The 14,076-nt window shown below is 41.8% G+C and overlaps 1 protein-coding gene across 8 annotated transcripts in view; it reads right to left on the reverse strand.

Moving 5' to 3' along the window:
- The window catches only part of DCAF6 (DDB1 and CUL4 associated factor 6), a 737,604-nt gene that overhangs the window by 707,341 nt on the left and 16,187 nt on the right, over positions 1-14,076 (reverse strand). For all 8 annotated transcript variants that reach the window (XM_072137281.1, XM_072137275.1, XM_072137278.1 and 5 more), the window contains exon 2: positions 12,888-12,990. In XM_072137281.1, the coding sequence (XP_071993382.1) occupies positions 12,888-12,978 (91 nt within the window). In that variant the 5' untranslated portion in view covers positions 12,979-12,990. The remainder of the gene's footprint in view (positions 1-12,887; positions 12,991-14,076) is intronic.

Consider the following 14,076-nt stretch of genomic DNA (forward strand, 5'->3'; position numbering starts at 1 on the left):
CACAAAAACCCGTCAAACTGCAAAAAGTGGTATCACCACCTCCCGGGTGAATGTTCTGCTAAATCTACCCCCGAGGTCACAATAGAGGCTACCGAAGATGCTACTAATCCAATTTGGGTGGAAATCCTAACAACTGTCCAGAAGATAGGGATAACGGTGGAGGGGTTACACAAACAGGTCTCGGACCTATCATCGATATAGGACTTGTGAAGGAGGAAATGGTTAAGATCCGGGACAAGGTCTCTAACGTGTCGAGTCAGGTCAGAACCCTGGAAGGGGAAACCAAAAGCCTTAAGAAGGAGGTCGGGGGTATGGGGAAAATACAGACTCTCCTGAGGGAGAAACTGACGGATTTAGAGGACCGCTCTAGGCGCTCGAATATCCGTATAATTGGCCTCCCCGAGGAAGTCGGAGAAAATTCCCTAACAGAATGGGTTCATGCTTGGCTCAAAGAAATAATGGGCCCCGACGGGCTCTCCTCTCTATTTATGACTGAGAGGGCCCACTGGGTACCAGGTGCTCCTCCTAGGGTCATCTTAGCTAAAATTCTGTGTTCTCAGGATCGGGACAGGATTATAAGGTTTTCACGTGAAGTTTAAAGATGTTAAACTGCGTATGAAGGAGGCGGGGATGAAGTTCTCATCATTGTATCCAGCCAAGTTGAGGGTGGTGTACAACGAGCATACTGTTTTTTTCGATAGTTCTATCGAAGCCTCCAATTAGCTGGAATCAAAGGGCTTCTAAGAATGAAGGCTTGCTCTGGCAGATATCTTGTAATAAAGTTGTGTTATGTTTTTTTTTATGGCTTGGGCAGAGAGGGGGAGGGGGTCAGAATGGAAGTTAGGAGTTTTTTTGAGTCCTGCACTTAGTGGTAGGTCAAAAGGGGGGGGGGCGCGTGGAGGAGGAATGATGGGGGGGAAGAGAGACATACCGAGCCGGCCAAGGGAATTTTTTTTTTTTTCTCTTTTCTTTTTCTCCTCTTCCTTTAACTTATGTCTACTCAGGTTTTCGTGTGGAATGTCAGGGGCCCGAACGATTGCCGTAAGCGATGCATTGTAAATGATATAGTGGCCCGACATTTGCCTGGTATTGTTTGTTTAATAGAGACACATCTCAGACCCGACACCACGGCCTGGCTTGATAGAAGGTGGGCATCCTTTGTCTTCCATTCTTGTGGGTCCGCATTCTACTGGGGAGTATCCGTCCTCATTCATAATAGGGTGGATATAAAAATCTTAGCGGTCAAGACAGATAAAAAAAAAAGGGAGGTTTATCTTCTTATTTTGTTTATTATATAAAATTCTGTGCGTTTTGGCCTTTATCTATATTCCGCCTCCTTTCTCAATGGAAGTTTTAAATGGGTTAATCCAGTTTACTAAAGACAGAGAGAGGACAATCCGGTCCTGGTTTTGGGGGATTTTAATGCAGTTTTTGATGGGGACTTGGACAGACGCAGCTTGAGTAGTCTGGGTGGGCATAGGGGGTCTTCGGGCTTAAAAACTTTTTGTGAAAGTTGGTCGCTTAAGGACGTTTGGTGCACTAAGTATTTGGATAAACCCGACTTCTCTTGCTTTAGTCGGACTCATTCATCTCTCTCCAGGATTGATTTATGCTTGGATAATTACGCTTTTTTTGGATTTATAGAGAGAATGAAGTATGAGTCTATAGTGGTCTCTGACCATGGCCCGGTATCCCTCCTACTGAGGATGCAGAGGGGAACATGTTTGGAAAGAGGAAGTTTTTTCAGACTTAATCCTCACTGGCTCTGAATCCTGAATAATGAGGAGAAGATTAATAGACCGATTCAAGAATTGACATGTAACTTGGGGAGTGGGGAACCAGGGAGGGTGTGGGATTCATTGAAAGCTTATTTACGCGGTATCTTTTTTTCAGAGATTAACTGGAAGAAAAAGGAATTCAGGCAGAGGGAGCTTAAACTTAAAAACTAGTTAGACCTTAGCCAGGAAACCTGGGCTGCTACGTCTACGGAAGCAGATAAAGATACGTTTTTGGGGGCCCAATTGGCTTATAACACCTTCATGACAGAGAAATCCCAACATAGAGCCTTTTTCAGGGGACATAGAAATTATGCGGAGGGGGGTAAACCCGGCAAACTTCTGGCTAACTTTCTTAAAAAAAGGATAGTAACCAAGGGGTTCTTGGATCCCACAGGAAACCTGGTCCAAGAACAAAGAGCAATACTGGAGAGCTTTAGGCTCTTCTACGAGGCGCTCTATGCATCCGAAGTAAGTTATACGGATAGTCAACTAAATAGTTTTTTGGAGTCGATCCCTATCCCCAGTTTGTCAGAGGAAGAGAGGCTCCCAATGAATGACCCTATAGGGGCAGAGGAGATCTTGGAAGCCATTAGGACTTCATCGTCAGACTCAGCACCCGGACTAGACGGCTTACCCTTTGCCTTCTATAGAAAGTACCAAAATGTTCTGTCTCCAATACTAGAAGCGGTGCTTGCAGCAGCATTTGCAGAGGGGGCGATACGGGGGTCAATGACGGAGGCTGCCATAGTACTGATTCTTAAGAAGGATAAAGATGTAGTTGAGATGGGTTCTTACAGACCGATCTCTTTATTGAATTCCGATATAAAAATCTTAGCAAAAATTCTCTCCTCTAGGTTGAAAAAGGTAATCTCAGTCATTGTCCACCCGGATCAAAACGGGTTTATCCCGTCAAGGAGTACGGGGCATAACCTCCATAGGTTGTTCTCAGATATGCAATTGGGAATTAAAGGGAACCGCTCCATCCTGTCCTTAGACGCTGTTAAAGCGTTCGACAGGGTGGAGTGGCCTTATTTATGGAAGGTGATGGACAGATTTGGGTTAGGTGGGGTTTTTGCGAGGATGTGTGTTCATGGTTTGCTCTCTGAGCCCTTTCATTTGTATAGGGGGATGTCCGCTCTCCCCCCTCCTCTTTTCCCTATTCATTGAGCCTTTGGCCATTTTGATTCGTGATTCTGACCACATCAAGGGCTGGGGGTGTGGGGGAGAGAGGGACAAGATTTTGCTGTACGCGGACAACATTCTGTTGACTATCCAGAGTTCAGATGACTCTATACAGGAGACCATTAAATTGTTAGATGGGTTTGGATTTTTTTCGGGATTAAAGATCAATGGGGGAAAATCAGTCCTTTTACCGTTAGATGGTGTGGGAAGAGAGGAAGACATCCCAATTTCCCGTTAGAAAGGGGTGATACCTTTAAATATCTAGGAATATGGGTTTCCAGGGATTTTGGGAAGTATGTGGAATTAAAGATATACCCGCTTATTAATAAGCTAAGAAGGAATATCTTGGGATGGATAAAAATGACCTTTTCTAGAGAGCTGATAGGGTGGGTCTTGTTAAAATGATCCTCCTCCCACAGCTTCTTTACCCTCTAGCGGTATCCCCGATTTGGCTCTCCGGGAAACTGTTCAGAATTCTTGAAGGTCTGGTTAGAGATTTGATTTGGGGGAAGAGGCGGGCTAGGATTGGGTTGTCCTCTCTCTACTGTCCTTTGGAGGACGGGGGTCTGGGGGTCCCCTATCTCTTTGGTTATTTTCTGGCTTCACAATTGGCCTTTTTAGTCATAAGAAAGAACTGCAGTGCCTATGGTAGGTTAATAGAGCTTAGTGTGGGAAGTAGGGATTCCATTTTTTCTTTGTTAGAAAGCGGGGAATTAAGATTGAATAATTATAAGAATATTCACATGGCGGGGTTACTGGAAAAATGTTGGGAGACATATAAAAAGTTAAAGGGTATTTTGGGGTTCACCCCAATATGGGAGAATTTTCACTTTGAAGAATTTAAAACTTTTCCGGATAGTGAGCATTGGTTTAAGAAGGGGGTCCGTTTTTTTTCACAAATTTTGGATAGATCTCAATTATGCGATTATAAAGGTGTTTTTGAATCGCTTCACAGGGTTGGATTCGAGTTATCTTCGGTTCATGCAGCTGCACCATGCATTTAATGCGGTGCTGTGTAAAGATAGATTCACAATATGCACGGATGTAGGAATAGAATTTTTGATTAGTACGAGTCTAAGGAAGAAGGTGACTTCACAGATGTATAAATATATTATGCACGGGTTTGTGAAAGGGGTGGTTCATCCCTCAAGGAATAAATGGCACATGCAAGTGGGGGAGATATCAGAAGAGCACTGGAAATTGTGCTATAAGGGTATTGGATTGTCCTCTCAGTCTTGGAACCATAAGATAGTACAATTTAATTTTATTCATCAGTTATATTATACTCCCAGGGGTTTATTTAAAATGAAACTTAAGGCCAATTCTAGATGTCGGAGGTGTCCCCTGGAGAATGTGGATTTTCTTCATGTAGCATTCGGATGTCACAAATTAAGGGATTATTGGAGTAGGATACTGGACTATATAAATGGTACTTATAACTTGAGACTTAATTTCTCAGCCCGGGTCTTGCTCCTTGGTCTCATTCACTTGGGGAGAGAAGAGTGTAGGAAAATGCTGATGGTTCATAAACTCCTCTTCCTGTCTAGATTGATCGTTGCTAGGAAGTGGGGTAGCGCAGAAATCCCCTCTTATGGAGAATTTATGACAGAGGTACAAAAATGTAAAAGTTATGAGAAACTCACTGCAGAAAGGGGCGGATCCATAGAAAAATGGAAGAGGGTTTGGTGTGTGGATATATAAGACAGGAGTTCTCTCATTTAAAAAGTATCTTCTATTTGCAAAGAAAAAAGAGAGGAGAGAAAAGAGAGTAATGTTTCCCTTTTTTTTTTTTTTTTCCCCTGTTGATTTTTTCCTTGGCTCATATGGGTCTGTCTCGATCCCCCCCCCATCCCCCTTGCAGGGTGGGAGCTGGAGAGGGAGGGAGGTATGGGTATTACAGGTTTAGAAGTCACTATAGTTATATGTGCAATAATGTGTAACTTATATGGTATCTTTTGTATATATGTATATTGAGGATTTGTATTGTACATGTTAATTAGAATTTTTTCAATAAAAAAAAAAAAAGAAAAAGACATGCAACTAACGTGGAATTTAACAGCCCAACTGAACAGTTGGATACATTTTGATGCCATCTGGTCTCCATGGAATCTGTATTACACTCCTATCACATATTCGGTATAAAAAGGAAAAACGGACAGAATTTTCTACTCCCTATGCTTGCTTTATTTTTGTATGTTTCTCATACAATTTTTTCTTATTTTACACTCTGGTATGTTAGGTCCAGCATACAGGCTTTGACCAGATGTACTTACTTGTACTTACTTGTACTTACTTGTAGGCTGAATATTATGTCTCCCCTGCGCCCACGTCTGGGCAGATGTTTATGTAAAAAAAAATTTTAATAAAGAGCTGATAAAATGAGACTGCTGGGAGGAGGAGAAAATTTGTGTATTTGGGTAAGCAAATGGCTTGGGCCGGCAGAAATGGTACATCGTCAGATTGGGTTAAAGTTACCAGTGGCCTGCTAATGATCTTATATAGGGTTTACAATAGTAGAGTTTAAATATTTGCAGATTATACCAAGCTCAGTAAAGTACAGTATTTTTCGGACTATAAGGCGCACCGGATTATAAGCCGCACCATCAATAAATGCCTGCTTGAATGTCTAGGTTCATATAGAATATTCAAAAGCAACCGAATGGGGTGCGTTGATGTTCTCCTCAAGTTTTGGGACATGAGACAGGCGCTGACTTACTCGGAAGCTTTTCCTTAAAAAAGGTTTTTTTTATTTAAGCCATAAATGGTGATAAAACAATAAGAGGTTGTTACAATTAAAAAATTGGAATAACGTGTTTCGCGCTAGGACTTAGCGCTTCCTCAGATTCCTTGACATACAATTAGCTGCTTGACATTTATAGATGACAGGGAGCAATCAAACAAACAAACAGGAAGGCCAACAGTGAGACTTCCAGCCCAGAACCGCATGGGAACAGGCGGGCCAGTGGCGCTCTGTCTCCTCTTGTCTTTCCACCTCGTTCCTATATCTAGGTTCATATATAAGGCGCACCGGACTATAAGGATGAATGACCAGCAGGTGGCAGACCTGTGAACCTTTGTTTGGGCTAACAAATGGCAGATTTTTTTTTCCTGTAATTTTACATATTTACAGTACAGGATTACATTATCCTTACAAGTTACAAAACATAAATCCCATATATTTTGTTCATTTAAAAAAATAATTGCATATTAAGCATTTCTAAATTTCTTCTGTCCCCTCCTTTTAGGTCTCTCTATTATATTTCAAAGTTTATATCGTATCTGCAGATATTGAAAAAAGGTCTCTTTGGGTAATCCAATATCCATCTGCAGCTCCTCAAGAATCTATGTCACCATACCCTCTGTTTACCCTATTATCTAGGTTCACATTAGGAATAAGTGCTTCCAAACTTTTTACCAATATTAATTTTAATGGTATTCCACCTTTTTTCAGCTTTATATCAATCCAAATTTCCATAGCATAACCAATGGAGTCCAGGGTGTATTGTCTCTTAGTAGGGTTAGTATATATACACTTCCCACAAGGGGTCTTATGGATCCTCCAGGAATAACAGCACTTTAAATTTGAATCCATTTATGAGCTTCCGAGGTGATCCAACATTCCCTAAGCATATCTAGGATAGCAGCCTTATCTTATAGCCTGAGGTTTGGCATTCCCAGACCCACCTTTTTTTATGGGGGCAAATAGTACTTTTTTACTTATCCTAGATTTTTTCCACGCCCATATAAATCTTAAGAGTAGATTCTGTAGATTATCTAATAATATTCTGGGAAATCTAAGTGGAATACATCTGAACAGATCGATTTACAAACTTGAATTTCGGCTATCCATGAAAATTCATCTTTTTTATTCTCTCCATTTCTTATTTCCAAATACTAGATTTTTAATTTTTTTCCACCAACTTCTTTAATGGTAAACACATATGAATTCCCAGATAGACAAATCATTTGTCTCCTCTTACAAACCCAAATGCGTCCATCAATTGCTGTTCCATTAAAGGTTTTATGGATTTCTCTGGATCCACACACACATAAAAATTATATCGTCCGCGTATAGACCTATAACGTGCATTTCTGATCCTATTTGAATACCTTTAAGAGAGTGTAACCCAAGTACCTGGGCCAGTGATTCCATCAACATCGCAAATTTTACAGGTGATAGCTGGGAAATCCTGACAGGGAAACTCGCCTGTTTGGGTTTGAATACAAGTTTGGTAGAGTAGCCTCTAAGTACCCCCAGTGTATTCTATCAAATGCTTTCTCCGAGTCTAAAGATAAGAACACACTGGGGGTCGGAGATGTCTGAGCTGCCTGCAGTAGCTCTATTACTCTTCTTGTACCATCTCTAGTTTGTCTTCCCACCTGATCTGTTGATATGACCATCGGGAGTACTTAAGTTCATCTAATGGCCATAATTTTGGAGTATATTTTCACATCGCAATTTTGTAACGATATTGGTTGGTCGATTGATATTGGTCGAAAGTTTTCTGGTTTATTAGATGGTTTCCCTAGTTTCGGTAGTGTTACTATTATTGCTGCCAGATTTTCAGATGAAATCCTTCCCTCCTCTTGCCAAAACATAAATACACTTACCAAGTAAGGTAGGAGCTGTGTCACAAATTACTTATAATGTTCATTAGGTAATCCATCCTGGCCTGGGGATTTATTTAGTTTTAAGTCTTAATTATTTCCCCTACTTCTCCTACCTCAAGCGGGCTGTTTAAGTTAAGGACATGGTTCTGCCCTTATACAATACAGTAAAGTTTTTGGCACCAGTGTATAAAAAGGACATAGTAGAACTGAAATGGGTGCAAAGGAGAGCAACAAAGATTATTAGGAGGAATGGGGGAACTGGAATACAAAGAAAGATTACTAAACTTGGCGTTATTAAGCGCTAAACTTGGAGCTGATGGGAGACCTCATTACAAAATACAAATACCTGAATTGGCAGTGCATGGATCTCCCCAAACATCTTTTTATACCTAAGCCTGTGGTCAGGACAAACGGGGCATCCTCTTCGCCTAGAGGGCAGGCGGTTCTACCATCAACATAGACAAAGGTTCTTTGTAAAAGCATTACTCTTCCACGAAACTCTCAAGTCCAAAAACACTGCTCAATCTTGTTTATCATTCCTTTGTCAACAATATAGCAAACATTATATCGACTTCAATTTCACATTTCCCAAACACATATCATTAGGAGTACAACCGGGATATTCCTCTAGGTGGTGCTCTATCACAGCATAGAATCTTCTTGCAAAATGATTCAAAAAGGAAAGAGGAATGATGGCACACACACCCTTAGATAAAGTTTATTGAAACATACTCATGTCAAACGGCATTATTGTGTGGGGAGAGGGGGGGGGGACAGCGATTCATATAAAAAAGTTCACAGCGACGGCCGTTTTACATGTAAACGCTTTATCCGGCTCCATGAAATCCATGTGTCCCCTTAAAACACTTATACCTGCCTAACAGGGGCATGCATAATTTGGCTCCACCTAATCTCCTCCCTTTGACCTCCCACCTTATTCACCCTTTGTAAAGCATTTACCTCTATTATAAGTCAAATTAATGCTCTCCTCAAGAAATTTTAATACTGTAGCAACTCTGTGCCTTTCACATATATGCTGCACTAAACGTGGTGCACCTCCTCCTTTCTCAACTAATCTTATATGTTCTTTGACCCTTACGTTCATTTCCTTATTGTCTTTCCAATATAAAAATGTTAACAGGGACAAATCACTAAGCCTACCTCACCAGCCTAGCTGTCCTGTCCCTCCCGTACCCCTCTGATATGCATCCATTAGAGTTGGTTACAGAGTTACAGCACACGGCCTCTGAAGAACCCAAGCGCAGGTACACTTCGGCCCTCCCTGTGTCCCTCTACCTCGACCTGGGACCAATAATTGGAGTACGAGAACTGTATGAGGTGTGATATTTTCTTGCAACAAGGAACACTTTCCTCCTTCTCTCCCCTAATCCCTGGAACATGATATCCAAACTGATTGTATGGTGGCCATTACAATCTTTATTATGTGTTCCACATGTTCCGCAGGGAAGAGAGGTCTCCCTGACTGATCCTTTTCTTCGGAAATAATATCTGTTACGGAGTTTCTGATAAATTTGACCTTCTAAAAGGTAGACGGGGAGCCTGGGAACTTTGCTTTTTTAGAGGTCTAAATGATCTACAGCACCTCCTGCTGTATGAACCACATGATTAACATGTTTGTTTAGAATAAGTGAAAGTTAGGCTCTCCCCACAGATTCTACATTCTTTATTCCTTTCCTTCCTAGATGCTTTCTTACAAGGGAACACCCACTAAAAAAAAAATAAATACACACCAACCAACATAAGAAATTACCTGACCGGATATAAGACCCAGTAGCCCCAACCCGTTAAGATACCATGGAGTCGTCCGAACTCATGGTAAGAGGAACAGGTCAGCAAAAGTCCTTACTGCAGGCAGTAGTAGTGGTGTAGAAACACATAGAGAGTGCATTGTCTGTCACGTGGAACGCCCAAGAGTGTTTGTTATGTTCTGCTCGTGGCGCGGCTTCACAGGGGGGGGGCAAACACCATCCTGCCCGACGCCCAGCTGCCAGACCTGCTCCACCTCATAGACTTCTGACCGCTTCCCTCAGTGGCGCTCCCGACTGCGTCACGGAGCTTCGGAGAGCCTCTTGCTGTAGACTCTCGACTGGTTATGTTATCGTCACATTTTTTCAAAGTTTTTTTTTTTTTTTCATTTTATTGTTTATACTAGTACTGGTTTCTTTGGGCTCTCGGTTTGTTGGCTAGTGGCAGCTCAACAATATGTCTTCTCTCCATAAAGATTGGCATTGTGGACCAGTGGATCCTATAGCCACCCATTAGTGGTAATCAGGTGATCACCCCTGATTAGGTGTTTGGTTTTATTCTCAGCCCCATTAAGAGTTATCACCAGAGGCGCCGTCCTCTGTTTGCTTTTTTGTTTTTTCCTGGGACAGTGTAGACAGGCTTGTTGATGGTTTTGCTGATTTCACATCCTCCCTTTGCGTGGCCTTACCACTCAGGAGGTGGTGGTAGAGGCTGAGACAACTGAAGCAGCAGATTGAGCCTCAGTTTTTTTTTTTTTTTTTTTTACAGGTGTCATCCACTGCATCTCATTTTTTTTTGCAGGTGCCTGGTCATTATTGTGTAACTCATTTTGTTTCTCACTTCTGGGACTGGTGGCTCAGCACAAAAATGACATGTTTATTCTTCTGCACACTGCTTGAAAAAATGCCATGCAATGGAGATCCTCTGGGCTGGCCTTTGTGTGCTTAGTCCCTGGACACATTGGGCAACAGCAGGCAATGTCAGGGCTATGGGCTGCTCAATTCACCTTTTCACCCTTCCTTTTCTTCTGCTGTCATACAGAGGTGGTGATTGTTGCATATTGCAGCAAACCCCCACCGCCAGCACCGATCGCGGCTATTAACACTTTCATTGCCGTAGGCGGCATTTAAAAGACGGCGGCGCCGCCATCTTTATTACGATCGCCGCGCCCCCGAACGTCATCGGGGGGGGGGGCGACGATCGGTTGCCATGGTAGCCTCGAGTCTTCATTAGCCTGTGGCTCATTGTAATGAATGAGCTGCAAAAATGCCATATATTGCAATACAGAAGTATTGCAGTATATGGTAGGAACGGTCTGACCATCTAGGGTTAATGTACCCTAGATGGTCTAAGAATTTGTGAAAAAAAAAAAAAAATAAAAAAGTTTAAAAAATAAAAAAAATTAATAAAATATTAAAAATTCAAATCACCCCCCTTTCGCTAGAACTGATATAAAACATAATAAACAGTAAAAATCACAGACATATTAGGTATCGCTGCGTCCCAAAATGCCCGATCTATCAAAATATAAAAAAGGTTACGGCCGGCGGTGACCTCTGAGACGGGAAATGGCGCTCAAATGTCCGAAATGCGACTTTTACACCTTCTTACATCACATAAAAAATGGAATAAAAAATTATCAAAATGTCGCACAGACCTCAAAATGGAAGCAATGAAAACATCAGCTCAATTCGCAAAAAATGACACCTCATACAGCTCCGTGCGCCAAAGTATGAAAAAGTTATTAGCTTCAGAAGATGGCAAAATGTTTTTTTTCTTTTTTGTACACATTCGTTTAATTTTTGAAAATGTATTAAAACACAATAAAACCGGTATAAATTTGGTATCACCGCAATCGCACCGAACCAAAGAATAAAGCTGAGGTGTTATTTTGAGCGCACAGTCAAAGTCGTAAAAACTGAGCCCACAAGAACGTGACGTTTTTTTTTTTTAAATTTTTCCACATTTGGAATTTTTTTTCAGCTTCGCAGTACACGGCATGCTAAAATAAATAACATTACGGGAAAGTAAAATTTGTTACGCACAAAATAAGCCCTCACACAGGTCTGTACACGGAAAAATGAAAAAGTTAAGGATTTTTGAAGGTGGAGAGCGAGAAATGACCGAAAAAAACCCTGCGTCCTAAAGGGGTTAAACGCCTCACCTCTGGCCCGCTTTCCAGTCACCACATTGCATAAAGCCATAGCTTTCTAATAAATAGGTAGCGTGCACACTGGTCATGAATAAGAGCAGGTTATCTGCTTGAAACATGTTGACATTTGGGATTTTACTGCAACCAGGATGTTTTAACATGCACTGTTCTGTCCTCTGCAGAAATCCAGCTGCTTAGTTTTCCGTCTGCAGTTTAAAGAGAACCCGTCATGCAAAAAAAAAAAACCCTAAACTAAATATATTTTCATAAACTGCCATTAGAAAGCATTGCCTCTATCCCTTCATTGTCCCTCTACATGCCTGTAAACCTAAGCAATGAGGTCCTAAAGCTGTATGCAAATAACCTGTGAAATGTCCAATGAAGCATTAGCATATTCAAGCTGTCCACCTTATTCATGAGTGGGAGGCACAGCCACACCCCCAGTGCATGACTGACAGCCGGTATAATGATGTGAGGCTGTATAATGATGTGCTTCCTGGTGCTGGTGGCCACACCCCCTGCAGCCTGTGTGTGCATGTGTGTGTGTTTAGGAGAGATACAGCAGCTCCAGGCAGCCATGTTATAGCAGAACATGTCAGATTCATGTGTAGCTGATGTCTGTGTCTCTCACCTGTATATTAGGAGGATGCAGCATGTCAGCAGATGCAGCACACACACTAGCAATGCTTTACTATACATTACACACAGACATGAGCAGGGGGAGGAGAGGGGAGGGGTAACAGGGGTGACCTCACTGCCTCTGACCATGTGACCAGCCTCATTTACATGATAAAAAATAGATGATTTTACAATGAATAATGTATGAAATAACTAGATAAAGGCTGGGATGGGATCCTTGTGAGCTGCTCCAACAGGTAGTAGTGACAGGACAAGTGACACGGACCTGATGATAGGTGTCCTTTAAGGTTGGTAACAGCGCCATCCACTGGTGGTTTAGCACATTTACTAGCTCGTAGTTTTCAATGCACTATGGGAAATCTTCTAAGCATTATGGGAAATCTCCTGAGGCATTGTGGCCATCTTTCCTCATGTCTGACAGTGTGAGGAGCCACTTCATATGACTTGTTTGTACCTCAGGTTCATTACAAACAGCCTGTTCCAGCATAGTAGGACAGAAGGTTTAGCTACATGTCAGATTACACAACGTGCTAATGTGTAAGAGGACAGTATATGCACCAATAAAAGGAAGAATCAAAGATTCCCAAAAGCTGGGCCTGAAAGTTGTTTGAAGACATGCAGAAACCTGTGCTATAATCTAGACATATCGTACGATTGCCCAATGTTTATCATAGGGACCCCGCCAATCTAAAATGTACTCAGTTTTATAACATTATAGATTTGCCTCCAGATTTTGAGTGCTAAACATAATCACTTACCCAAATAGTTGACACGAAGAGCAGCTGGTTCATATAATCCAAGAGTACGTTTCCTTACATCCCAAAGTAGGTTATCACAACAACGGGACATTTTCTCTTCCAGCTATGGGAAGAAAGAGGGGGGGGGCGAAGAAAATAAAAAGACGTTAGGCTACTAATATTTGCCTTGAAAGATAGTTTGGACCATCTGTCTCAGATCATGGCACATTTCATTCTATGTATGTATGTATGTATGTATGTATGTATGTCCGGGTAAGGACCAGGGCATAGATACTTTCTGCCGGAAAAAGCGCAGCTTCCCCTCTCCACATGGAGGAGTGTAATCTGGCCGTCAAATGGATAGACTTATTGCCCATTGAAATTAATGTGACTAATGCTACCTATACCGAAACGTTATGGTAAACGTTGAATACAGTCGAAAATATCCGTTCATGTAAAAGGGGCCTTATTGTCAATCTAGCAGCTCCTTAAGCTTTATAGGGTTAATACCAGCATGTAAGAGAAAGTCACCCTTGTCACAGAAAACATTTACCTTTAAAATATAAGTGTTTAAAAGGGTACCTAGCCCTCATTAGCTTAGTAACAGTACATTCTTATGTATTATGATAATCCCCTGGAGGTACATCTGTTATAATCATATGCATCAGCACCTATGAGGAATCCACTTATATCCTATTGTAGCACACAGTCAAGGAGGTAGGGCTGTTTTCTCTTCCTACTCCAAGCATTATTCCTTCCAGCCCCGCCTCCTAATGCTCACGTCATTCTCCATTTTCTGAGTGACGCAGCACAGAATGATGTGCAGTGGCATTGTGCGCTGCACATCAGCGCATGCACAATGCAACTGTGAAGGCCACACAGTCGCATAGTGCTGGCTCCAAGATCACAAGCACACTTCACATAGACAAGATCTAAGATTGCTGGAGAATGACATGAGCATTAGGAGGCAGGGCTGGAACGCATGATGCTTGTATTTGGCAGTACAAATTGCGGTCAGGAGGTGGGACTGCCTAAACAAGCAGCCCGTTTGTTACAATACAATAAACATGGATTTCTCATAAATACAACAGACTGTCCTCCGAGGGATGTGCATAATACTTAAGATGGTACTGTTGGTAGGCTTATAAGGGCTACTCAGTTTGCAGAAATCTATTATCTGCAAACTGCATTTGTTCCTGAAAAGTGACCG

This window comes from Engystomops pustulosus, chromosome 2 (assembly GCF_040894005.1).
Source record: "Engystomops pustulosus chromosome 2, aEngPut4.maternal, whole genome shotgun sequence".
NCBI lineage: Eukaryota > Metazoa > Chordata > Amphibia > Anura > Leptodactylidae > Engystomops > Engystomops pustulosus.